Raw genomic sequence first — 27431 nt, forward strand, 5'->3', positions numbered from 1 at the left:
TTTGTGGCAAATGTCTGATACAGTGTTGACATTTGGTTTTCATGTTAAATGCATCTTATGCAGGATCTCTAGCAACACAGATGGAGAAGTGGGTCATAAGTACCTATTGAACATTAAGTGATCTGAAACTCCTTAACAATGAAGGACATAGATTTGCAAATCTCTGCTTTCTTTTGGTACCTTAGACACTTGAGAAAAAGACAAGTTTCAATTCGATTGAGCAGCAGTTTCACAAAGGAGACTAGTGTGAGAAATATGCTGTTTGAAACAGTGTACCCTAGAAAGAACGAGCAGAATGCTCACCTTGCGTAAGCACTTAATTACTCAACTGGCAATCTGCATCCAGTGTAATACAGTCCAGGGAAACTGAGGTTGAATATAGGTTGTTGTCATAACAGTATCGATGAGAAAATCTATGTGTTTATTTGTTGATTCGGTTTGCATTTGGGCTCTGGTTTGGTGAGATTCAGAGCAATAACAGCATTATGGCTTTCAGTACTGTTTTGAAATGGGTTTTGTAAAACTTTGTTGGGAAAGTTGCAAGGCCCTCACCAATATTAAAAAAAAAAAAAAACGTCCAAAAGCAAAAATATTTTTGGGTCTGGAAAAGCACACATTGCCAAAATAGTCCCTGTAACTGAAGTGAACAACTCATTATAAGGATGTGCTCCATGTCTAAGAACGAAAAGCGATCACTCAAGTAAAGTTAGCAAATTGAAGAAGTGGGATGACCACTTGCCCCATGCTCTATGCCAGTGGTTTTCCGACCTTTTGTATAAGAGCTACTTATGTTGAACGAAAATCATTGCGAGTTACTATTATTAGTGTTGTAATAGTGACCACATCAGGCAAGATAACATTAGTGACCGCCATATGCAAGATTACCAGCAGTGATGTGATCACCTCCATGCATTAGTTAGGGTTGCTGGCAGTAATGGAGGAAAAGGTTTTTATCAGTTTGGAATGCTAATCAATCAGGTTTATTAAAAGCGTGACTACTCACCCGTGAGGGTCTCAAGGCGCGAAGTGTGTAGGGGTAGGAGGATCTGCAGTCCACTTGCAGGACCAGGTCTTGAGGTCCTTCCTGAGTTGTGGCAGCTATGGTGATAGCCTGAGGTGCAGAGGCTGGGAGTTCCAGGTCGTGCAGCAAGGTAGGAGAAGGATCTCCCTCTAGCTGTAGTCTTACATATCCGTGGGATGGTGGCCAGGTCCAGTTGGGCAGAGCAGAAGTGTCTGGTGGGAGTGTAGAAGGAGAGGCGGTGGTTAAGGTATGCACGTCCAGCATTGTGGAGGTCTTTGTAGGCGTGCGTGATGAGCTTTAAGGTAATTCTTTTGTTGATAGGTAGTCAGTGCAGGTCTCTCGTGGCTAGTGATGTGGCTGCGGTATGGGATGTTCAGGATGAGTCTGGCGGAGGCTTCTGGATGTTCTGATGTTTCTTTTGGAGTTTCTGGGTGGTGCCGGCATAGAGTGCCTTGCCTTAGTTGAGTCTGCTGCTGACGAGCGTATGGGTGATTGTTTACCTGGGCTCAGTGGGGATCCACTTGAAAATCTTACAAAGCAGGCGGATGTTATACATGCCAGCAACAAATGCTGTTCCTGAGGCATGAAAGTAATAATATTAGTAATAAGTCTCCCCACATGATTTATCTCTCAAAAAAGCTTTAATTTTTATTTTGAAAACTCAACCATTTTTCTTTAAACCTAAGCCTATGAGTTCTGCAAAAACACACATTTTTGCCTTTACTACAGTTTTAGCATACATATATTATTTCAACCAAGCAAAAGGTTTCAGAAGGCTGGGATGCACACAGGAGAGCTATTTACTAGTAGCTGGAGAGCTATCAGTAGTTCCCAAGCAACTCTCTGGTGAAGCCTGCTGTATGCTGTAGCGAATAGAAGAAAAATGTGAACAGAACAGACCAAAGGATGATGAGGGCTGTTTGAAGGTCCATAAAAGCAAATTAGGTATATAATTTTTAGTAAAATAAAATATGCCCTCCTTGGCATCTTCAGGTCAGAAGAAATAGTGATAAAGCTGCCTTTTGTTTTTCCAACTGTTCCTGTCCACTACTAGATACCTAATACCTGGTAAGTGGTCAGCAGTTAATACCAATTGGTCTATCCTGGGCCCAGGGGCACATCATATTCCTCTGAGTCATTGCCATCAACTCTCTCAGCCAAGGCTGTGTATTCCAGCTCTAGAACTCTGATGATTGCAGAACTGGTTTTATATCACTTTTGACCCAAGCAGTCAAGAGGACATTTTTACGAGGAGGTTACTTTTCTGTATAATTTATCTGAAAGAGACACATTAGTGATAGATTCCTTACCTTAGAATATCCCCAGGCGTCAGACTGGATCCGGAAACTTTTGCGTAGCAGTACCCTTGCGCGTCGGTAGGCGTCGTCTGCGGCTCCGCGTCCGTCGTCGGAGTCGTGGGCGCCGTAATGACGTCGTCCGCGTGCTGACGTCCGTTCTTCTTTTTTCCGCGCCAGTCAGCGCAGATCTGGAAAGAGCAGTTCCCTAGTCACTTTTTGACTAACTTTTTGTGATCTTTTGATCCACTTCGAAGTCTGTACGACTCAGACGGTGCCTTTAGGGATGCCCGGATTCAAGCATTGCGACGAGTGCGACCGTACCATGTCGGTCACGGATCCCCACCGCCTGTGCCTGACGTGTTTGGGTGTCGACCATGACGACTAGGCCTGCTCCGACTGTCTGGCCCTTTCGAGGAAGGCCAGGCGGGAGCGGTCCCGCAGGCGACTCGAACTCCGCCAGTCGGCCCCGCGCCGTGTGAAGTCCCGGTCCTGGTCCCACGGGAGGTCGAGGGACAGGTCGCGGGGACGGAGCCGTCACAGCTCCGGGAGTCGGCACCACTCCTCCGGGTCCAAGTAGTCAGGTAGGAAGCATAAGAAGTCGAAGAGGCATCATCGCTCTTCTGACTCTCCTCGACGCTCGCACGATGCGGCCAGGGGTTCGTGTGACACCGCCCACGCGGCTCCTCGGGAGTCGCGAGCGCCGCGTTCGGCCCCATACCCCCCGGTCCCTGGGCTGAACGCGATGCCGGAGGGGATCGAGCGTTTCCTCATGGCCATGAGGTCCCTTTCTCCTCCGTCGGGTTCCGCGGCGCCTTCGGGCCCAGCGAACCCGTCTGGGCGCCCTAGTGGGTCGGGGGCTTCGACCCAGACGCCGTCGGGTGCTTCGGCCCCGACGCTGCCGGCACCTTCGGGCCTGGCGCCGCAGGGCCCCACGATCCCGACACCGCCGGTGCCCTCGGGCCCGGCGCCGCAGGGTACAGCGGCCCCGGCGTCGTTGGCGCCTTCGGGCCCGGCGCCGCAGGGCGCCGCTGGACCTTCCTCTGGCGATGGATCGTCACCGGTGGACCTTACGAGCCCCCCGGCGTCTGTCCGTGTGGTGTCCCCTCCGGCGTCGTCCTCGGGCGGCGCCGTCCCCGATGCCTCCTTTCAATCGGTTCCGACGTCGGGTCGACGCCTATCGGCGCCGATCTCGACGCCGTTTGGAGATTTTAGTTTCTATGAACCGACCTCATTCACTTACGACCCTGAATCTCAGGAGATGAGGGATGAGGAGGATTGGGAGGGGTCTGAGGACCCTCTGGCCAGAGAGTGCCAGTCTAACATGGACTGGACAGGAGACCTTGGGGAGGCCAGTGGCCTGGACACCTCTACAGACACTGGATTTGTCTCTCCTCCTACCGTGGCTTCGGAGGAGGGAGCTACCTACGGTGTGGTGTTGATGAGGACTGCCAAGGCCTTGGGCCTTGAGCTCCCCGTCGCGGCCGTGAGGACTAACCTCCTCACTGAGGTCCTTAAGCCACAGTCATGCTCCATGGAGCCTCTGCTGCTGCTTAATGAGGCCTTGACGGACGTTCTTTTGGGCACTTGGTCCAGGCCCGCTACAGGTTCGCCTGTAGATAGGAACGTGGCCAGACGCCACCGCCCGGCCCCGGGCGACCCATGTTTCCTGTCCTCCCACCCCACCCCCGAGAGTTCGGTCATCCAGGCCTCTAACTCCCAGACCGCCTTCCCGACGGCCCCGCTGGACAGGGAGTCCAAGAGGTACGAGAACTATGGTAAGAAGATCTTCTCGTCCCTTAGCTTGGGACTGCGGTCTTCCAACACCGCATGCCTCTTGGGCCGTTACACCCACTCTCTGTGGGAAACGGTGGCGGAAGTGCTGCCAGAGTGTCCGTTAGAGGTACGGGCCAAACTCGTCCAAGCCCTTGTGGAGGGCCGGGACGCAGCCAAGTATTCAATCACGTGTGGACTGGATACTACTGACTCGCTGGGTAGAGCGATGGCTACGACGGTGGCGGTACGACGCCACGCCTGGCTGAGATCCGCCAATTTTTCAGCAGACGTCCAAAACACCCTCATGGACATGCCGTTCGAATGCCGTCGCCTCTTAGGCGACAAGGCAGACCACGCGCTTGAGCGCTTTAAGGACTCCAGGGCTACGGCCAAGGCCTTGGGCCTCTCTGCGCCGCGCCAGCAAATGGGTGCCTTTCGCTCTTTTCGTGGCCAAGGAAGGGGCATCCCCACACGTGCCGCCAGCCACTCGCCGCAAACTGTCGTCCAGCGCGGCGGCGGCCGTGGAAACCGCCGTGGAGGCGGTCGGGGAAACAAGCGGTGTCAGTCCACATCTGCCCCCGCGGCATCCACCTCTAAACCCTCCTAGTCCGTGCTTTTCGGCCCATGTGACGCAAGTGGGAGGCAGGGTTCGCTATCACCACTCTCACTGGCGCACAGTCACTTCGGACAGGTGGGTGCTGCAGATCGTCCGAAGGGGCTACTCCCTCCCCTTCGAGACGACCCCTCAAGCCATGCCACCGCAACACCACCGCGTATCAGGGGATCATTTGCGGCTCCTGCAGGAGGAAGTTTCGGCCCTCTTGGCCAAGGGGGCCATCGAGCGCGTTCCTGGGCCAGAAGTAGGACGTGGTTGCTACTCCCACTACTTCCTGGTACCCAAGAAGGGCAAAGGGGGCCTACGCCCTATCTTGGATCTAAGGAGCGTCAACGGCTTCCTCCGGAAGGAGAAGTTCAAAATGCTGACACTGGCTCAGGTCTTGACTGCCCTAGACCCAGGAGACTGGATGGTAGCGTTGGACTTGCAGGATGCGTATTTCCACATCTCCGTCCTGCCGGCCCACCGGCGTTATCTGTGGTTCACGGTAGGCCACGAGCACTTTCAGTTTACCGTGCTCCCCTTCGGCCTTACCAGCAACCCATGGGTGTTCACGAAAGTGATGGCGGTGGTCGCAGCTCATCTGCGCAGGTTAGGGGTCTGTCTTCCCCTACCTAGACGACTGGTTGTTGAAGGCGGGCTCGCCCCAGACAGTCGTCAGCCACCTCCAGACTACGGCGGATCTCCTGCACCAGCTGGGATTTTCCATCAATGTGCCGAAATCACACCTGTGCCCCTCTCAGAAGCTCCTTTTCATCGGAGCGGTTCTAGACTCTGCGCAGTTTCAGGTTTATCCGCCCGAACAGCGGGTTCGGGATATTCAGGCTCTGTTTCCGATCTTCAGGCCGTTATCCCGAGTTTCGGTCAGGTTGACGCTGCGGCTTCTGGTGCTGATGGCCTCCTGCATCCTTCTGGTGCATCATGCACGGTGTCAGATGCGGGCTCTGCAGTGGGACCTGAAGTTTCAGTGGGCCCAGCACCGGGGCAACCTGTCCGACCATGTCCTGATCTCGGAGGGTACTGCGAGACAGCTACAGTGGGGCTCACGGACCGCGATTGGGTCAACGGCAGATCCCTCTCCCTTCCCCAACCGGAGCACGTGGTTGTGACGGACGCGTCCCTCCAGGGCTGGGGAGGCCACTTGGGAGAGGCGGAGATCAGAGGACTCTGGTCTCCGGCGGAGTCCCGGCTCCATATCAATCTGTTGGAGCTGCGGGCGATTCGTCTGGCATTGAAAGCATTCCTCCCGTCTGTCCGAGGGAGCGCAGTGCAGGTGTTCACGGACAACACCACCGCCATGTGGTACTGCAACAAACAGGGCGGAGTGGGGTCGTGGACCCTTTGCCAGGAGGCTCTGCGTCTCTGGCAATGGCTGGAACATCAGGGCGTGACTCTGGTGGTTCAACACCTGGCAGGTTCTCTGAACGCCAGGGCGGACGAACTCAGCCGTCGGTGCTCGATGGATCACGAATGGCGTCTGAACTCGGACGTGGCACAAGGCCTCTTTCTGCGATGGGGAGAGCCTTGGTTAGATCTATTCGCCACCGAAGAGAACGCGCAATGTCATCAGTTCTGCGCGTTGGAATTTCCAAGGCGGCACTCGCTCGGAGACGCTTTTCGTCGCGAGTGGAGCTGCGGTCTGTTGTACGCCTTTCCGCCTATACCACTTCTGCTCAGAGTGCTGAAGAAGATCAAGCGCGACCGGGCACAAGTCATCCTTGTGGCTCCGGACTGGGCACGAAGGTACTGGTATCCCGAGCTACTCAGTATGTCAGTCGATCCCCCGGTTCGTCTGCCTCTTCAGGAGGACCTTCTGTTGCAGCAGCAGGGGACGGTCCTCCACCCGAACCTGTCCAGTCTCCACCTCCATGCTTGGAGATTGAGCGGCGACAGTTGAGGCCATTTGACTTGCCTCCTGAAGTTTGCAACATCATTCTGGCAGCCAGGCGTCCCTCCACAAAGACGGTATACGCCTGCAGGTGGAACAGATTTGTGGCATGGTGCACAGCAAAGGCTGTGGATCCCCTCAATGCCCCTCTCTCTGAGGTTCTCCTCTTCCTTCTTTCTCTTGCTCAGCAGGGCTCTGCTCTGGGCACTATCAAGGGCTATCTTTCAGCTCTTTCAGCCTTTCTGAGGCTGCCTGACCAACCTTCTTTGTTCAAGTCCCCTATCGTTAATCGATTCCTGAAGGGCATCACTCATACCTTTCCTCCTGTTCCCTTCGTGATGCCTCAGTGGGACTTGAACCTGGTTCTAACGTTTCTGATGTGCGCTCCCTTTGAGCCATTTCATAACTGTCCTCTTCGCCTTCTTTCTCTGAAGACTGCCTTCCTGGTAGCCATCACCTCTGCCAGGAGAGTGAGTGAGCTCCAGGCTCTCTCTTGTAAGCCTCCTTTCCTTTCAGTCCATCCGGACAAGAATGTTTTAAGGACTAGGCCCTCCTTCTTGCCTAAGGTGGTCACGGCCTTCCACATTGGGCAATCCATCACATTGCCCACCTTCTTTCCGCCTCCGCACCCCTCGAGAGAGGAGGAGAGGCTCCACCGTCTGGACCCAAAACGTGCACTCTCATTTTATCTGAATCGCACACAACAGTTCCGGGTGGATGATCAACTCTTTGTTGGGTACGCGGGCGCTAAGAAATGGAAAGCGGTGCACAAGCGGACCATTTCCCGATGGATTTTCTTGTGCATCCAGGCGTGTTACTCCTTGGCTAAGAAGGAACCCCCTGTTGGGCTGAGGGCTCATTCCACTCGAGCCACGGCCACTACTACTGCCTTGGGCCGAGGTGTGCCCTTGCAGGACATTTGCCAGGCAGCTACGTGGGCCTCGCTGCACACGTTTGCAAGACACTATTGCCTGGACAGTCAAGTCCGGAGGGACGGCTACTTTGGCCGTTCCGTCCTCCAGGACTTTCTGGTGTGATTATTGGTTCGCAGGCCCACCACCACGGGGATGGTATGGCTGGGGTATCTATTCTAAGGTAAGGAATCTATCACTAACGTGTCTCTTTCAGATGCACAAGTTACTACTTGTGTAACGATACTTTTACTGTATCTGTAAGAGACATTAGTTAGTGATAGATTCCTTACCGACCCACCCATCCTCCCCGTTCTGCGAACCGATATCTACGGTTAAGGTCATCCCCTTTCAGGGCCCTAGTTTCTTGGCACCAGTGTTGGTTTTTGTCATGGCTCTGCGCTTCTGGCGCGGAAAAGCTGTGGCTAAGAACTGACGTCAGCACGCGGAGGCGGCGTCTAAGATCTCCGACGACGTCATCACGGCGCCCATGACGCCGACGACGGACGCGGAGCCGCAGACGACGCCTACCGACGCGCAAGGGTACTGCTATGCAAAACTTTCCGGATCCAGTCTGACGCCTGGGGATATTCTAAGGTAAGGAATCTATCACTAACTAATGTCTCTTACAGATATATCGTTACACAAGTAGTAACTTGTGCATCAAAAATATATTGTCATCATTAAGTTGGATTTTAAAGTTAAACAGGAAATAATTTCGAAGCATTCTTTTTGCCCTTTTCTAAGCCGAGGTGGAAGATAACAATTTTAAACCTATTATAGAAAAGTGTAGCCAGATTTATAGAGTGAAATAGTTTTTGGCTTGTTTTGTATTGAGGGCACACTAACCCCAATATGTAGCTTGCCCTGTTTTTATACATTAGCACCTTGCTCTTTTAGTTTACAATGCACACTTTAAAGGTAACTTACGAATATATAAAATAGATGGTTCTACATGGCAAATGTTCGCAGTCTAGCCATAATAAAGTGGTAGTCCTGGCAGAACTATGTTTTTTCACATATGTGGGTGGTGTAATTATATACTGTAGCCCACATTATAGCATGTATGACATTTCCTCGCCATAGGTGCATTTTAGGCACCATTTAGTGTGGGCTTGTAGAGGAGTTAAGTAGGCCAAATGGGGAGTTTTAAAGTCCAGCATGTTTTAGAATGGGCACTGAAATCAAGCTACCCTGGCTAATGAGGGCTGAAAGCCCGAAACCGGTCTTAGAATGCTTGTTTCCAGTCCAGGGACGACCTAGCCTGGCAGTTCGGGCTGGACTGTTCCCATGGGGCACAGGGTCAAGACTGATTTGCATATGGCTAGGTTCAAACTGGAATGGCATGGTGAGCAAAAAAAGATGGATTTAGGCCCAGATCTCTGTACTGGGGTGACAGTATGACATTGCTTTACATTCTGTCCATCAACTGTTGTTTTTGTTTTAGAAAGGGCACACAGGTACGTTTTTACTGTTTTAAAGTGGTATGGTACACAGAGTTCTAAACTCAACAGAAATAGTCCCAAAATGGCAAAAAATATGGGGTGACCATGCAGAAAATGGTTGATTTGGTATGAGTATGTGGTATGTGGAAACCTTTTGTCAACGTTAAAATGCTTTATGTTCTTCATAGACTATCACAAAAGGCATGATATTCATATAGAAGTTGCATACCCAAGAATCTGATAACTTTCAATAACTTATTTTTTCATATTCCTTTTCAAAGGTTGTAAAAATCATTAAAACATCGTGATTCATTGGATTTACAAGGGCATGTCTCGAAAGGGTGGGCTTCACATTGGCACATTAAATGAAGTTTTACAAATTTCATTACCCCTATACAAACAGCTTCCTCACTGTGAAGGTTCTGTGAATGGAAATATTCCACAAGTGTATGTGTGCATAGTACTTCCATGCAAAAACATTATCCTTGCATGTGTATATTCTTATGCATCCCCAATATTTAGAACTTCGTTGTATTGGTTTTTCACATACCAAACACCTAAAGTGGGAATATCATGGAGAGGTACAGTTAGTGCAAATAAAAGGGACTTTGCCCTCTTTGCACTTTTTCTCATAAAGAGTTGAATGTTTCAGGTGTAATTCACAAACGCCTAAAAGGGTACTCCTTTAGTACTACTTCCATACTCACTCACACATGCCTTTACGAATTGCCAGCTTAGTGTTTACTGCCAGTAAATGTTTCGCTTACAGTAGCAGATATTCAAGAGTGAAGTTGATTCATAAGTACCCAGTGTACTAGACACAATAAAAATGTTACACTGTGATGTACGAGTTACAATGCATGATAAAATGTCTGTTTGATATCCCCCTTGGATTTTGCCACCACAGCACTGTCTCCATTATTTCTGAAACCTTTGAAGTTTTAAGAGTTGGCAGTTTTAATAAGTTGGCCAACTCAAGCTCTTGTGACTTGCTGTGTGCTTAGATGATGATCTTGTTGAGCTGCGGTATTGGAGACAGAATGCAATATTAATATGCTTGTTGTAAAATTATTTTTGTTATGTTTTTAGGTTCACATCTGAAGTCACTTCATTTTCACCTTTCTAAAGGCTTTCTCTAAAAGGAGGTTTTTCTTTCTTCACAACAGCACCTTTCAGAGAAGGCCTTCTGTATTCTCTTGGATGAAGCATTTTAATTTACTACATAGTCTGCATTAATAATTATGATGGTTAGAAATGTGCTCACCTTGTTCCCTGATACTTGCACCCTCACCTCTGTTCATTTACCCAAGTTAGTTGTGCATTTTCCTAATTGTGTGAGAAATAAGAACAGGAAGTTGTTTTCCGTTTAAAACGTTGGCCAACATGACCACACTGATTTATCTTTTTCTTTTCTTTTAGTCACTGAAGCTGGATTTGGTGCAGACATCGGGATGGAGAAATTCTTCAACATCAAATGCAGATCGTCTGGATTAGTCCCCAATGTAGTTGTACTTGTGGCAACAGTTCGAGCTTTGAAGATGCACGGAGGTGGACCAAATGTATGTACTCTTTTCTCACTCTAATGTATGCCTTGCATTTATTGACATTGAGAGATAAATCATCGTGTTGGACTGGGAGTTGGAAAGGCAGTGGATTGTTTTTTTGTGTCGAGTACATTTTAATGTGTTAACACATGTAAAGAGTGTATTTGATTCAGCATATATTTTGCACATGGATGTTCTTCTAGATGCTAAAATAGTCTACTGATTTCTCAGTAATGTGAAGGTTGCAAGCTTAAATCCATTTATGTTAACTGATTGTCAAATTGACCCCCCAACCCTGAAACCTCCAAGACCACAGTACATTTTTGGAAAGTGCTGGAACAAATCAGGAGCAGCATGATGCACTGTGATCTCCAGAAGATTCTGTGTAATGTGGAAACCATATTCCAGTCTAGGTCTTCCTTCTAAAGACATTGCGATCTAAAAGTTTCATTCATTTGGTTCACTTGAGGTGCATTGACTTTTTTAATGCAAGCCCAGAACTTGAACATAGTGCCTCAATGATATGGGCAAGAACAAATAGTTGGGTAGGAAATGCTTGATTTGATTTCAGCCACCATGCCGCATTCTAGGTATTTTTTTTATTGACTGAGCCACTATTGACGGGGACAAACCATATGCAAGTCAGTCTTTGCAATACTCAAAAAGGAATATTTCAGTAACCCATACCAGGCCAATCCCACCCGCAGCAGACCACAAGCCGCCCCAGACATATTTTGGACTGGATGAACATCACTAGAGGGGTGCAGCTTTTGTCTAGCCACTTTTGGGACCGGTGAAAAGTGACTTGGTTTTCAGTGGACCCTGTCTGTAACTGCACAGAGTGGCTAAAAACAATGGGCTGGATTGTGTCCTGAGTAATTTTCAGTGTCTATGTTTTATCCAAGCAATCCATTCCTCACGTTCTGTGTTTGTCTTAGTGGGAGGGATGTATCCGCATACAAGTTCTGAAGTCTTTATACAGAGAACCCAAGAACTTATTGGACTCGCTGATGGGGTGCAACCCAGCTGAAATCCGTCTGAAGTTGATCTTGGTGGATGATCAACTCTTCGTTGGCTATGTGGGTGCAAAGAAAGGCTTTCCAAAAGTGTACCATCTATCGATGGGTTGTCCTTTGTATTAAAATGAGCACACCTTTAAAATGCTCATGCTCACTACGAGAGGACATGGTGAGAGGAGCAGATGGAAGGACATATGGCATGCTAGTGCTCAAAAAAGAAAATTGAGTCAGAAATGCATCCAATTGTCTCTTTATAGACTGGTAATAGGCAACAACGATCTGTAACACCCTGCAAGTATGCATCGCCGAGCGAAGATATGGGTTTGACAAGGTGCCGCATTGGCAATTTTGTAACAGCACGCAGAAAGCGAGATTACCACAAAGTCTGGTTTATGAAAAACGCAACCCACTCTAAGGCATCATGAATAGGAAAACCACAGCATCCAAATTCCAGAATACCACTCACCATGCAGTTACATACAGAACACCCGAATTAACCTTTCAACTCTTGCGAGGACTCCAATTGATGCTGGTTTGATGTGTACCTGACGGGGGCACTAGGCCCCCCTCACAAGTGAGGTGCCGTTTTTATCAGGAGAATTTGAACACTGGGTGGGTGAAAAATTGTGGCTCCGCACAGATTTCAAAACTTTCTATCCCAAAAATATGAGGAAATGTGTATTTTTAGGCAAAGTTTGAGGTTTACGAGGGCTTCTGTTCAAGAAAACCTGAAACCTGGTGAGAGCCTGGCAAGTCACATCACCTTGGACTCCCCAGATGTTTAGCTTTCAGGAATGTCTGGGGTTCATAGGTTTTTCAAGGTGGCGGGTGAGTTAGGGCCCAAAATCCGCAGCGATCCACGTCATAAAAAAAGCACAGCTTCTGCTAGGTATAATAGGATGTCTCCAAGTCGAGTTTAAGGGTGTATTGTGTTGACCAAAATGGTCTAGCTGATATAACAGTATCATTTCTTTTGGAAGACTACTTTTGTGACACAACGTTACAGCTGAAAATGTTGTCACATCTTTTTTCGTACCCCTTTTCAATATTTTTTTATTTCAACAATTAATGTCTGTGGGGAAATCATGTGGGTTGTACACAAATGGCTCCTTGCGGAATTCAGAACTCTTTTCTGTAATGTATAGCTCGGTTCCTCATCGGTCTCCACCACAAACTGGGAGAGGTCCAGAGCTCTCCAGAGCTTGGGGCTTACAGTTCGATACCCGGCGGACGCTCAGCTCGTTATCATGTGACTCTGGTCAATAGCTGACTTAATCTCCCCGACTCCCCCCAGTGCCTTAAAACCTTAAGGGGTAAAATGCTTGCGCTTTACAAATATGGATTATAAACTGGAAATAGGCTCAAAGCACAATATCTAGGAGTAATAGAATACCGCTTAGAAAAATGCCAGATTTGTAGTAAAAGTTTTTTTATTTTTTATTCAGCTCTGCTTATGCTTGAAAACTGGTAAGATGGGGATTTTAGCACAGCAAACCTTTTGTTGGTGAAATTTTTGGGAAGAAAAACCTGGCACTTTCTTGTGCAGCACTAGTTCCCCATTTTTCCCAAAAACCCAACATGTAACTATATATTAGCTATTTTCTCTCACCCATCCAGGAGAATCCACAAACCCTGGGAACCCCTAGAATTCCCTTGAGATGGGCAAAAGTAAACAAAGGTGGTGTGGATACCTGATATGGAAAATGTTATGGCGGCGTTGGCAGTGGGTTGGAAAAGCCTTAGCAGTTAAGGGATTAAATGATATCGTATGTGCACCCCCTTTACGTTAAAAAGGGTATGCGTTTAATTATGGTTTAAAAAATTAGGGATTTCAAACCATTCTGTTGCATGAAAGTATGTGTGGTTGATTGTTATCACTTCTCCTCAGCCTCACTGACTAATGGGCAATTATACAGCAGCACCGCCAGTTTTGTTTTCAGACTTAATATTATTGAAGGTTTATGCCTCTGGATCTTAGGGCATGGACGAATGGTCTGTATAAAGAGGCCATTTTAGCAAAGCAGATGATGGAGATGTAAAAACAAACACAGTTTTTAGGATTATATCAGCATCAAATTAATTTACTCTTACACACCATGCTTGTTGACATTATCGGTACACAGTGTTAATATTGTGTCAAAAATATCATCTGGAATAAATATTGTGATGTGATATGGGACCGAATATTTCAGAGAAGGTCTTGTTTTTAGGGGCCATATGTATCATAGTTCAGTTTTGCGATTCCTAAGTAGCGATTTTTAAGGAATCGCTATTTAGGAATCGCAAAACGGTATGTATGAAGAAATTCGCTTTTTTGTAGCGATTCGCAATTAAGGAATAATTTCCAATGCATTCCTATGGGCCAGGAGGCCCATAGGAATGATTTCCAAATAATTCTCAAATTGCGATTTCGCAATTTGCTAATCGCAATTTGAGAATTATTGCAAGGGTGTCTCAAGGACACCCTGCTGCACCCCTGCAAATTACATGTGTGTGCATATGCAGACCCTCCAGGATATCGGGATTTCGCTATTTGCCGCGAAATCGGCACTTTTTAAAAAATGCAGCGATTTTTACAAAAATGCCTGCGAAATCGGCATTTTTGTAGAAATCGCGGCATTTTTCGCTATATCCTGGGGGGTCTGCTTTACGTGGCTATCGCCTGTGAATTGGGCTAGCAGCCAAAGACATCCAGTGCTGAGTTTTACGCCACGCCCAGCCTTCACTGCCACGCTTGTCTGCCCACACCATTCATGGAGCATTCGAACAAGGAAGTGTTTGCTAACGGACGCCATTTGTCCGTCATTTTAACAGGGCACCGGTTGCCCCTCCCTAAAGCCGGCACAGTTTGCACCCACCTCCCTTCTTCACTCCGATGCTGCACCAAAGCTCCTCAGATACTCAGCAGCATTGAAGCGTCACAGCGGGATGGCAAACCTCACACCTTCAGCCCTTGATGACCTGTTAAGAGGTGCTTCGAAGGTGACTGAGAGGGAGGGGCTGCAGGTTCAGGAGCTGCGACATCTATTCACATGCAAACAGTCCTTAATGTGTCATGTCTCTGCTATTTAGAGGGGGCTCACACATTCCATTTCTACCCAGGGCCCCAAACATCCGAGACTCGGCCAGATTACACCGAGGCAGCACGTGGTTCCCTTCACAGAGCGTAATTACTGTCACTAAATTGTAAGCAAACCTCGGTTCTTCAAACATGCAGTCTATAATTTAAGAAAATACAGAAATGGCCCAATCGCACCCACGCTGATTAACAAGAGTATGGAGGACAATCAGTTCAATCAGTTCTCTTAGAGTATCTCCTGTAAGTACTGTATATCACAGTGGGGGATGGCATTTTGGACAGAGAGCCTGTCTTCTCGTTGTCTTGTGCAGGAGGGGGCGAGGATCCCAAGATGATACTAGAATACTGCATGCCCACCCCTGTGCCCACCCTGGTGGATCCTGTTCCCTCTCCTGTGATGGCTCCTGCCCTCCCCTCAGTGATGGTTCCTGTCCCCCCATGTGGTGGCTCCAGTCCACCCCCCGCCTGTGATGGCTCCTGTCCCCCCATGTTGTGGCTCCAGTCCACCTACACCTGTGATGGCTCTTGTCCCCCCCCCTGTGGTGGATCCTGTCTCCACCCTGGGTGACTTCTGTCCCAGTCCTGGAACGGCCCCTGCAGCGAGGGTGAAGTTCTTGATGGGCCTCTTCTCAAAAGGGCTCAGCTCAAAATTAATATGGAAAGGTCGGCGAGTAAGTAAGTGAAGGGATGGGTGAATGGCTGGATGAATTAGTGAAAGGGTGAATGGATGAATGAAAGATTGAATAAATGGATAATGAGAGAGGATGGATGGATTGATGAGAGGGGAAGGATGGAGAGAAAATGTAAATAGCTGGATGTACGGGTGGAAGGGTAGCTGGATGATGGATGAGGGGAAAGATGGATGAGGGGAAGGATAATGGATGAGGAGATGGATGGATGGATGGAGGGGAAGGATGGATGGATGGAGGGGAAGGATGGATGGATGAGGGGAAGGATGGATGGATGGATGGAGGGGAAGGATGGATGGATGAGGAGAAGGATGGATGGATGGATGGGTGAGGGGAAGGATGGATGATGGATGAAAGGAAGGATGGAGGATGGATGAGGGGGAAGGATGGATGGATGAGGGGAAGGATGGATGAGAGGAAGGATGGATGGATGAGGGGATGGATAGAGGGGAAGGATGGATGGATGGGTGGGTGAAAGGATGGATGGATGATGAGGGGATGGATGGATGGATGGTTGATGAGGGGATGGATGGATGGATGGATGGATGGATGGTTGAGGGGGTGGGTGAAAGGATGGATGATGAGGGGAAGGGTGGATGGATGGATGGATGGATGGATGATGAGGGGAAGGATGGATGGATGATGAGGGGAAGGGTGGATGGATGGATGGATGGATGGATGGATGATGAGGGGGAAGGATGGATGGATGATGAGGGGAAGGATGGATGGATGATGAGGGGAAGGATGGATGGATGAGGGGAAGGATGGATGGATGGATGGATGATGAGGGAAAAGGATGGATGGATGGATGATGAGGGAAAAGGATGGATGGGTGATGAGGGGAAGGACAGACAGATGGAAGGATGGATGGATGGATGATGGATGGGTGAAAGGTTGGATGGAATGAAGGATGGCTAAGTGAAAGGGTCGATGGAGAGAGAAAGGGAGGATGGATGGATGACTAAAATAGTGGATGGGTGGAAGGATTAGTAAGTGAAAGGATGGCTGGATTGGTAAAAGGGTAAATGGCTGAATGGATGAGTGAATGGATGGATGGGATGAAGAGTGGATGGATAAGTGTACAGATGGATAGGGTGAAAGGGTGGATGGATAATGGAGACGAGTGAAAGGATGGATGAGGGGATGGATGAAGGGATGGATGAGTGAAAAGATAGATGGAAGGATACATGATGGATAGGTTTGCAAACGGTTGAATATGTTTGGAAATGGCTGGGCTTACTTATATACTATTGCGCGACCTCTGATGTGTCTGTAAAACGTACCTATTGTCCTGAAGTTTTCTCCAGAATTTTGAGCTCCTGTCCTGAATTTGTGTCCTGAATTTTGACCCTTTGTCCTGAATTTTTACGCTCACCGTCCTGAATTTGCACCAATGCCAGTTGGTCACCCTATTCACTGGCTTGGAGACGGAGCGCCGTGCAGAGATGTCTGTCCCTCAAGATAAACAGACAGAACCACTCAGCCGAGAGAGCTGAGGCGCACACGGGACGGGGTATCTGCAGAGGCGCGCTGGACAAGGGATGAAGTCAGAGGGTTGATCTCACCTATTGCAGACCATTTCCCCCTGGGAGTGAGCCATGGGAAAAATCCTAGAGGCGAGAAATTTAACACAGGCGTCAAGTGGCCCCATGTCATGGGTGTCAACTTCAACCAGTCCCCGCTTTTAAATCTGAGACGATTTGCAGGCTGACATTTTGCAACGAAACTACAAGTACCAACATGCAGTTCGCTACTGTTTAACAAGTGACCACTTGGCGGTTTTGACTGCTCTTTCTCTAGTGGTTAGGTCTGTCGAACGGGCATCCGGTGGGATATCAGGTCGTGTTCAAAATACACTGTACTATTTAACGTGCTTACTAATAAAAGGGGCGATAGGTATAGCCATCATTAGTGCAGCAGGTACAGTGGCACCAAGCTCTAAGGCTATTGCAAGACACAAACTGAACTGCAATGGTACGCCTCTTCTGGCGCAGGGCTTTGCAACGTGACGCATCTGGAAGATGCGTCACGTAGTAAATACCCCGCACCATGGTGCATCTTTTGCGCCGCCGCTGGGTCACAAAAGTGACGCAACGGCGGCGTAAAAGCAGCGCAAGGGGCTTGTAAATCTGCCCCAAAGTGTGTACATTGTAAAGAAACCAAATATACATAGCTTCATGTTAAATAACGAAAAAAACTAAGATATCTGTGTTTGTTGTAGGAAAAATGGCCACATAAAATGCCGCAAAATTGCCGCTAAATTTCCATTTTTGTGCCGCTAAATTTGCTAATCCATGCCGCTATAGCCTGGGGGGGTCTGCATATGGCGCACATACATGCCCGATGGGCATGTATGTGCGTCATATGCCACCCTCACAAATGCACAATTGTGCATATTTACAAGAAATCGCAAATTACCACCAACTTGTAGTTGGTGGTAATTTGCGATATCTATACCTGAAATCGCAAGTCTAAAAAGCTTCATACATAGCATTTAAGGAATCGCAAAATTGCGATTCCTTAAATGCTGTAGCAAAATAAGGAATCGCAAGTATTTGCGATTCCTTAAGATGCGATTGTTTCCTATATATCATTTTATGCAAAAGAGCCTTTTGCGATTCGCAAAGGCCGAAATTCGGCGAATTTCGGCCTTTGCAAATCAAAAAAGGCTTGATACATATAGCCCTAGGTGTTTAATTTTTTTTAATTATTTTGTAATGTATGATTTTGTGTTCTTTTTATTAAAGTTGTTTGTAATTTTCTGGTAGTTTGGGTGTTTTGCGAAAGTTTATAAAGTGTTTTGGAGTATATATTTTTTTTTAATTGTTGGTTAGGTTTGAATATATTTTAATAGTTTTTTATTTTTTCAATGTTAAATTTAGTTGGTTAATTAGATTTTTAATTATGTAAATTTGTAACATTTAATTCCTATTTTTCTAAGTTTTTTTAAATTGGTTATTTACATTATTAGTTATGTAAATATTTAATTTATGGTTTTTTTAAAAAATAAATTATTTATTTTAATAAATGTACATTTAATTATTTAAGATAATTGCTTTCTTTAATTTTAATATGTAAGGATTTTATCAAGATCCAATAATGTTTTAGTTTTATTTTGATTCTTTTTATTTTTTAATGTTAGTGTTTTTAATTGTGTATGTTTATATTGGTTATTTTTTATATAAGCTTTTTTAACTTATTAGTTTAACTTAATTTGTAAGTAAATTTTAATAGATAAGGGTGCTTATAGAAATTGGTGTCTTTTTTTTATGGTGACCTAAAAGTTTTAATGAATTTTTCAATGTATTTTAAAAAATTTATACTGTGATTTTTCTATAAATGTGTAATAATAATTATATTTAGTCTGCAGTGGGATTATTAAATCTGAGCTGCCCCTAAACCTCTTTTGTTGCCCTTTCGGCATCACACTCTGCTTCCACTCCAGAATAGGTGCATCTGTCCTTCTGCCTAACCCACCCCGTACCTCCTACCTCTCCCAGGGTGAATTAAGGCAGTGTGCCAAAAATCTTCCTCCGGAGGGCATAAAGGACCCTAGTCACCACAGGACAAATATTCACAAAAATGTAAAGTGGGAGTTGCTCACCCAGACATCTTGCCGTTTTCCCACCTGAACAGGTGCATCAGTCTTTCTACCCCCTTGGGGTGCATTGAGGGGGTTTACCCAAAACCTGCCCCAGGGTGACCGAAAGGCCTCTAGAAACCAGGAATTTCAACATAGCACCAAAGCAAACAAAAGGCTAGAGCAACCTATTCTGGCATCAAGCCAATACTCCTACCCCGGAATGGACAATAAAGCATTTCTGATCCCCTGGGGCATTCCTATCTTTATGACAAGAAGGGTCATTTTGAAAAAAAATGTTTTTTTTACCACATTGGTAGCAGAGTTGAGCGGAGTCCCAGTAGCATCCTACTGCTATGCTGAATGGCTGCAGTTTTCGGGCACGGGTCAGCTGCCCCTTGGGGAAAGCTACCAAAGCCAGGCATTTCTGAAAACGAAATACCTGGGGCAGTCCAAGAAGGGGGTGCCTTGTGTGGATCCCATGGCATTTTCTTACACACAATGCCCTGCTGATCTCAAACTTTGACTACAATTGCAGATTTTCCTTGAGTAGCCTCCGGTGTTTGGGCCTGGGCTCCGCGGCCACACAGGGAATCCTACCAAACCCAGACATTACTGAAAGGTAGACATCCAGGGGAGTCCAAGGGGTTGTGCATCACGTGGATCCCTAAACAAATGTTTACAATGCTGTGCAAACCTCAAACTTTAACTAAAATTGCACATATTCCTTTCATTTCTGTGACGTAAAATTCCAGAAACCTCCGGGATCCACAAAATTTCCAACATCCAGTTTTCCCCCACTTGTCCCAATAGAAATTCTACCCCAATTGTGTGTCTTGGCCTAGTGTCCCCCGACAGGCACTTCCAGTGGCCTCGGTTTGATGCGTGCCTGTCACGTGCACTAGGCCCAGCCACACAAGTGGGGTGGCATTTTTATCGGGACAAGTGGGGGAACTCTGGGTATTAGGAAATTTGTGAATTCCTACAGATTTCTGAAGTTTACATCACAGAAATGCTAGGAAAATTTGCAATTTTCATCGACGTTTGAGGTTTGCAGGGCATTGTGTTTAGTAAACTTTGTGGGATCCACACTGTGCACACAACCCTTGACCCCCCCCCCCCAAGGTGTCTAGTTTTAAAAAATGTCTGGGTTTGGTATGTTTCCCTGGGTGTCTTTAGACCCCATCGCCAAATCAGATCACTTTTGTGACCGGAAGTGTTGATGTTACCACATTGTATTTTAGGGCATTTTCTGTTGGGGGCAGTAGGCCTCCCACACAAGTTCGGTACTATTTTAATTGTAAGACATGAGGACCTTGGTAGGTAGTAGGAAATTTGTGGCTCCCTGCAGATTCCAGAACTTTTCATCACAGAAATGTGAGGAAACTGTTGTTCTCATCAACGCTTGAGATCTGCTAGGTTTCTGAGTAAGAAAACCTTTTGAGAGTCACATAAGTCACCCCACCCTGGATTTCCCCAGGTGTCTGGTTTTTAAAAAATTACAGTTTTGCTAGATTTCCCTTGGTGCTAGCTGAGCTAGGAACCAAAATCCACAGCTAGCTTCATTGAGATAATTGTCAGTTTCAGTGGAAAATTTTGATATGTCCATGTTGTGTTTAGGGCCCTTTCCTGTCTCATGCACTAGACTACCCACACAAGTGAGGTACCATTTTTATTGAGGCACATTTGGGCATACTTAATAGTAGAATATTTGTTATTAACAATTCTCTTCATTTGTGCCTTCCAAATGGAAGTCAGTGTGTAAGAAAGAAGACTTTCTGTTAAATGCCCTCTGAATTGCATGATAGCATAGGTACCCCCACATTCAGAGATGTAGAAATAACCACTACCCATAAACTCTGTATCTGGTGTCTATTTCAGAAATACATAGTTTTTTTATACCAATTTTACACTCTTTATATTTTACCATATTAATTGCTCTATACCTGGTACACAATAAAAAAAACAGTGTATGGTGCAGTTCAGTTATTGGCTCTCGGTCCCCCTGGTTCTTGGAGAATCTATAAACGTTAAATATCCCGGCGACCAGAAGGGTCGAGCAGACGTTAATGGTATATTGCTTTGGTAAATCAGCTATCGTGACAAGAAGTTACAAATAAAAACGTGATCACAAATGACCATTTACTTCCTACTTAGTTTCAATATTTTTTTACTTTAACAATTCGTTTCTTTGGGAAAACCTTGAAGGGATCCAAACAAATGACCACTTGCTGAATTTAGAATGTTGTCTATTTTTCAGAAATCTATAGCTTTCTGGGATCACCATGAGTTTCATGCTGGTTCCCCCACAAACAAAGTAGTTTGAAAGCACTGAAATTAGGAAAAATGGGCTACCTATTTGGAAAATGCCCAAACTGGTAGGAAAATTAGGTTTTTTGATTCAGCTCTGCATGTTCCTGAAATCCAGAAAATGGGTGACTTTAACACAGCAAACCTTTGGTTTATGCTATTTTTAGGAGGAAAAACAGAAGCTATTTTGTGGAGCATTTTGGGGCCGATTATGATGACACCGGGACCGCCACTGACAACTTGCCTGTGGTGGTCCCACCGCCATCAGAACAATCTTATCCGCCCGCCATATTTCAATGGTGGACAGATGGTTGGCAGTCAGCAAGACTGACTGCCATGCATCCAACGGGCTCCTTGAGCCCGGCGGAGGGGCTTGTATTCCCTGCCATGGTGGCGGCGCTTACCAGACACCGCTGTAGGGATTACAATGTCCATTCCCGCCTGCCTTTTCATGGCGGTTAGCCCGCCATCAAAAAGCAGACAGAAAGGGACTTTGGGGTCCTGTAACGGGTCCCCCTTCCCTCCTGGGCCTCCGATATTAGCACTGTGGGGCACCTACTGTGCCACCCTACATATCCCTGCATCAAATGGCAGGCACCACATGGTGCCTGCCACTTTGTGCAGGGATATGTCTGGTGTACCTATTTTGTATTACGGCAGGTGCTGCAGCCTGCAGCACCCGCTGTAATGCAAAGTATAGGGGTTGCAACCGCCGTGGTGGCGGTCGCATCATAATGCCTATGTAGGACCGGCTGACATCCTGTCGCGACGTAAGTCCTCTCGCCATCCTAATCAGCCCCTTAATTCCTATTTTTCCCGCAAAAAAAAAAGTTTGCTAGCTTTGGGCTATTTTTTCAGTTCCTTCCAGGGGAATCCACAAGCCCTTGTTATCTTTGGAATTCCCAGGAAGTTGGGAAAAAAGGACTCATATTTGGTGTATTATGTTGAAAAAAAATTATAGTGGCCTACGCGCGAACTACCCCAAATAGTCAAAAAAAGGGCTTTAGCATTCTAGGGGGAAAAGGCCTAGCAGCTAAAGGGTTCAAAATGCTCAGTTATTAGTATGTACTTTAAATAAAAATCATAATTCATGTATTGTTTATATATATATATATATATATATATATATATATATATATATATATATATATATGTAATTATTATATTTTTTTTAAATCACCTTTATTTTTAATTTATTTTTAAAGATATTTTTTTACAGTTATCATCATTTTAAATACATTAATATATATTAAACATATACACTTAATATATAGGGCCACAATATTTTTGCCGTAACGTGTCTATCTCTATACTTTTTTCATCACTATTGTATCATAGATGCAAGCTGTCATCTACAATCTCCTTTACTAGGGACCTTAATTTGGAACGGCATTTTGTGTTTGCAAGGCTGAGTGACTAGCACCATAAGATAACTACACTTGCTGGAAAGCATTTAGACAATCTTGTAGATACAAAATGAAGAAAAATGGTCTGTGTTAAACAACTCAATGTCTTTCTTGAAGAACTAATTGAAAAATAACAAAGTTAATGTACCTCATTTGGTACTTATTAACTAAAAATATTTAGTGTGAGCTAACTTTAATGAATTAAGTCTTCGCAGCTTTCAGTGAATCATGTACACTTCAGATTTCTTCCTGGCTTTATTGTTTCACAATTGTTGCAATGTTTTGAACAGACCACATACTGTTCGGAAGAGTTATTTCACAATAATTTTGTTGCAGACTAGGCACACACAAAGTCCACCACAGCAGAGCAATACCCCCATAGAGCTTGGCATTGGAAGAAGATTTAACGTCTTCCAGCTGAATTTACAACTTTTATCTTTTTATTCTGCATATGGTGCTCTTCCAAGAACTGTGAAGACTATTGCAATCACTGGAGCATAAGTTGTTGCATTTCCTACATTGACTTGTGTGCATAACAGATATGTGCCTGCTAATGTGTGTGAGCTTTGAACGGTCATGCTAAAAGAACACTTCCACTTGTGTGTGTCCCATAGTTGCCAGTGGGGATAGACAGAGTAGTCATTTAGACTGTGCTGGTGGATGGTCATCTGCATAAGAACTGACATATGTACCATGATACCTACTATATGGCGAGGATAGCCCACTTTAGATGACCCACACTATGCACTTTTATGTGAGCGGCTTCAGTTTGATTCACTGACAATAGTTACTGTGCAGCCAAGGTACAGAGTGGGCATAAAGCCAAGGCAGGAGAAAAAAAGAATGTTCCAGTGCCGAAAACCACTGGTTCCTGTAGCACATCCCATGCCCTGCTGTGTGGATAGTGTACTCAAAAGCTAAAGGCCATTTCGCCTGGTTGTGCTGTTTGTGTAATTTAAGCCTGTGGTTGCTGGAATGGAAATTCCATAGTGGGACAACCGCAAAAGTGCTGCGCTTGAGATGATCTAGAAGCACTGGAGAAGGTAATTTTGAAACCTGAAAGAAACCACAGCTTTAGTACGGTGCAGTCCTACCCATGAATAGCAAGGTTATGCAGCTTATAAAGAGACAAATATGAGGAATGTAACTGACAGTTCTCAAACCTGTTCAAAAGGTATAAGCTGTTCATTGCTACTGGGAGGAACTATTGAGGGTGTAGGTCGGTGTGGTGCAGAGAAGCTTGCATATCTGAAAGAGACACGTTAGTGATAGATTCCTTACCTTAGAATATCCCCAGGCGTCAGACTGGATCCGTAAACTTTTGCGTAGCGGTACCCTTGCGCGTCGGTAGGCGTCGTCTGCAGCTCCGCGTCCGTCGTCGGCTTCGTGGGCGCCATGATGACGTCGTCGGAGTACTTAGACGCCGCCTCCGCGTGCTGACGTCAGTTCTTCTTTTTTCTGCGCCAGCAAGCGCAGATCTGGAAAAAGCAGTAACCCTTAGTCAATTTTTGACTAACTTTTTTGGATCTTTTTGATCATTTCTCGAAGTCTTCTCGACTCCGATCGGTGCCGTAGGGATGCCTGGTTTCAAGCACTGTGAGGATTGCGACCGCACGATGTCGGTCACGGATCCGCACCACCTGTGCCTAACTTGTCTAGGCGTCGCCCACGACGACAAGGCCTGCTCTGACTGCTGGGCCCTCTCTTCGAAAGCCAGGCGGGAGCGGTCCCGCAGGCGACTCCAACTCCGGCAGTCGGTCCCGCGCCGTGAGAGGTCCAGGTCCCACGGGAGGTCGAGGGACAGGTCACGGGCTCGGAGCCACCACAGTTCCGAGAGTTTGCACCACTCCTCCGGGTCGAAGTCGTCGTCCGGTAAGAAGCACAAGAAGTCAAAGAAGCGTCATCGCTCTTCTGACTCCCCCCGCGAGCGATGTGGCCGGGGGTTCGGGCGACACCGCCCACGCGGCTCCTTTGGGGTCGCGGGCTGCTCCACACCCTCCGGTCCCTGGGCGAGATGCGACGCCGGAGGAGATCGAGCGCTTCCTCATGGCCATGAGGTCCCTTTCTCCTCCGACGGGCTCAGCGGGGCCTCCGGGCCCAGCGGACCCGTCCTAGCGGGTTGGGGGCTTCGTCCCCGACGCCGCCTGCGCCTTCGGGCCCAGCGCCGCAGGGCCCCACTGTGCCGACACCGCCGGCGCCTTCGGGCCCGGCGCCTCAGGGTACAGCGGTCCCGATGCCGCCGGCGCCTTCGGGCCCGGTGCCGCGGGATCTCACTGGACCCTCTTCAGGATCTGGATCGTCACCGGTGGACCTTACGACACCACCGAACCCCAAGGAAGGGGCATCCCCACACGTGCTGCCAGCCACTCGCCGCAAACTAACTTCCAGCGCGGTGGCGGCAGTGGAAATCGCTGTGGAGGCGGTCGGGTACAACAGCGAGGCCAGTCCACACTTCTCCCGCAGCATCCGCCTCTAAACCCTCCTAGTCCGTGCTTCTCGGCCCATGTGACGCCAGTGGGGGGCAGGGTTTGCCATCACCACTCTCACTGGCGCACTGTCACTTCGGACAGGTGGGTGCTGCAGATCGTCCGAAGGGGCTACTCCCTCCCCTTCGAGACGACCCCTCAAGCCATGCCACCGCAACACCACCGCGTATCGGGGGATCACTTGCAGCTTCTGCGGGAGGAAGTTTCGGCCCTCTTGGCCAAGGGGCCATCAAGCACGTTCCTGGGCCAGAATTAGGACGTGATTGCTACTCCCACTACTTTCTGGTACCCAAGAAGGGCAAAGGGGGCCTACGCCCTATCTTGGACCTACGGAACGTCAACGGCTTCCTCCGGAAGGAGAAGTTCAAGATGCTGACTCTGGCTCAGGTCTTAGCTGCCCTGGACCATGGAGACTGGATGGTAGCGTTGGACTTGCAGGACGCTTATTTCCACATCCCCGTCCTGCCGACCACCGGCGTTACCTGCGGCTCACGGTAGGCCACAAGCACTTTCAGTTTACCGTGCTCCCCTTCGGCCTTACCAGCGCCTCACGGGTGTTCACGAAGGTGATGGCGGTGGTCGCAGCTCATCTGCACAGGTTAGGGATTTCAGTCTTCCCTTATCTCGACGACTGGTTGTTGAAGGCGGGCTCGCCCCAGACAGTTGTCAGCCACCTCCAGACGATGGCAGACCTCTTGGACCAGCTGGGGTTCTCCATCAATGTGCCTAAGTCACACCTGTGCCCCTCTCAGAAGCTCCTTTTCATGGGAGCGGTTCTCGACTCGGCGCAGTTTCGGGTTTACCCACCCGAACAGCGGATTCGGGATATACAGGCTCTGATTCCAATCTTCCAGCCTTTATCCCGGGTTTCGGTCAGGTTGACGTGCGGCTTCTGGGGCTGATGGCTTCCTGCATCCTTCTGGTGCATCACGCCCGTTGGCGGATGCGGGCTCTGCAGTGGGACCTGAAGTTTCAGTGGGCCCAGCATCAGGGCAACCTGTCCGACCATGTCCTGATCTCGGAGGGGACTGCGAGACAGCTGCAGGGGTGGCTCACGGACCGCGATTGGGTCAGCGGCAGATCCCTCTCCCTTCCCCAACCGGAGCACGTAGTTGTGACGGACACGTCCCTCCAGGGCTGGGGAGGCCACATGGGAGAGGCGGAGATCAGAGGTCTCTGGTCTCCGGCGGAGTCCCGGCTCCATATCAACCTTTTGGAGCTTTGGGCGATTAGTCTAGCACTGAAGGCATTCCTCCCCTCTGTCCGAGGGAGTCTAGTGCAGGTGTTCACGGACAACACCACCGCCATGTGCTACTGCAACAAACAGGGCGGGGTGGGGTCATGGACCCTATGCCAGGAGGCTCTGTGCCCTGGCAATGGCTGGAACATCAGGGCGTGACTCTAGTGGTTCAACACCTCGCAGGTTCTCTGAACGCCAGGGCGGACGAACTCAGCCGCCGGTGCATAATGGATCACGAATGGGGTTTGAACTCTGACGTGGCGCAAGGTCTCTTTCTGCAGTGGGGAGAGCCTTGGTTAGATCTTTTCGCCACCGAAGAGAACACGCAATGTCATCAGTTCTGCACGTTGGAATTTCCAAGGCGGCACTCGCTCGGAGACACTTTTCGTCACGAGTGGAGTTGCGGTCTGTTGTACGCCTTTCCGCCTATATCACTTCTGCCCAGAGTGCTGAAGAAGATCAGGCGCGACCGGGCACAAGTCCTCCTTGTGGCTCCGGACTGGGCACGAAGGAACTGGTATCCCAAGCTACTCAGTATGTCAGTCGATCCCCCGGTTCATCTGCCCCTTCAGGAGGACCTTCTATCGCAGCAGCAGGGGACGGTCCTCCACCCGAACCTGTCCAGTCTCCACCTCCATGCTTGGAGATTGAGCGGCGACAGTTGAGGCCATTTGACTTGCCTCCTGAAGTCTGTAACATCATTCTGGCAGCCAGGCGTCCCTCCACATAGTCGGTATACACCTGCAGGTGGAAAAGATTTGTGGCATGGTGCACAGCAAAGGCTGTGGATCCTCTCTCTGCCCCTCTTTCTGAGGTTCTTCTCTTCCTTCTTTCTCTTGCCCAGCAGGGCTCTGCTCTGGGCACTATCAAGGGCTATTTTTCTGCCCTTTCAGCCTTATTAAGGCTGCCTGATCAACCATCTTTGTTCAAGTCCCCTATTGTAAATCGATTCCTGAAAGGCATCACACACGTTTCCACCTGTTCCCTTTGTGATGCCTCAGTGGGACTTGAGCCTGGTTCTTACATTTCTGATGTTAGCTCTCTTTGAGCCACTCCACAACTGTCCTCTTCGCCTTCTTACTTTGAGACTGCCTTCCTGCTAGCCATCACCTCTGCCAGGAGAGTG

The 27431-nt window shown here is 47.9% G+C and overlaps 1 protein-coding gene across 1 annotated transcript in view; it reads left to right on the top strand.

Annotated features, from left to right (window-relative positions):
• The window catches only part of MTHFD1L (methylenetetrahydrofolate dehydrogenase (NADP+ dependent) 1 like), an 884753-nt gene that overhangs the window by 515616 nt on the left and 341706 nt on the right, over window positions 1-27431 (top strand). Inside the window, exon 13 of the mRNA XM_086927571.1 lies at window positions 10372-10511. Coding sequence (XP_086783697.1) covers window positions 10372-10511 — 140 coding nt within the window. The remainder of the gene's footprint in view (window positions 1-10371; window positions 10512-27431) is intronic.

The sequence above is a fragment of the Lissotriton vulgaris genome, chromosome 6, assembly GCF_964263255.1.
Source record: "Lissotriton vulgaris chromosome 6, aLisVul1.2, whole genome shotgun sequence".
Taxonomy (NCBI): domain Eukaryota; kingdom Metazoa; phylum Chordata; class Amphibia; order Caudata; family Salamandridae; genus Lissotriton; species Lissotriton vulgaris.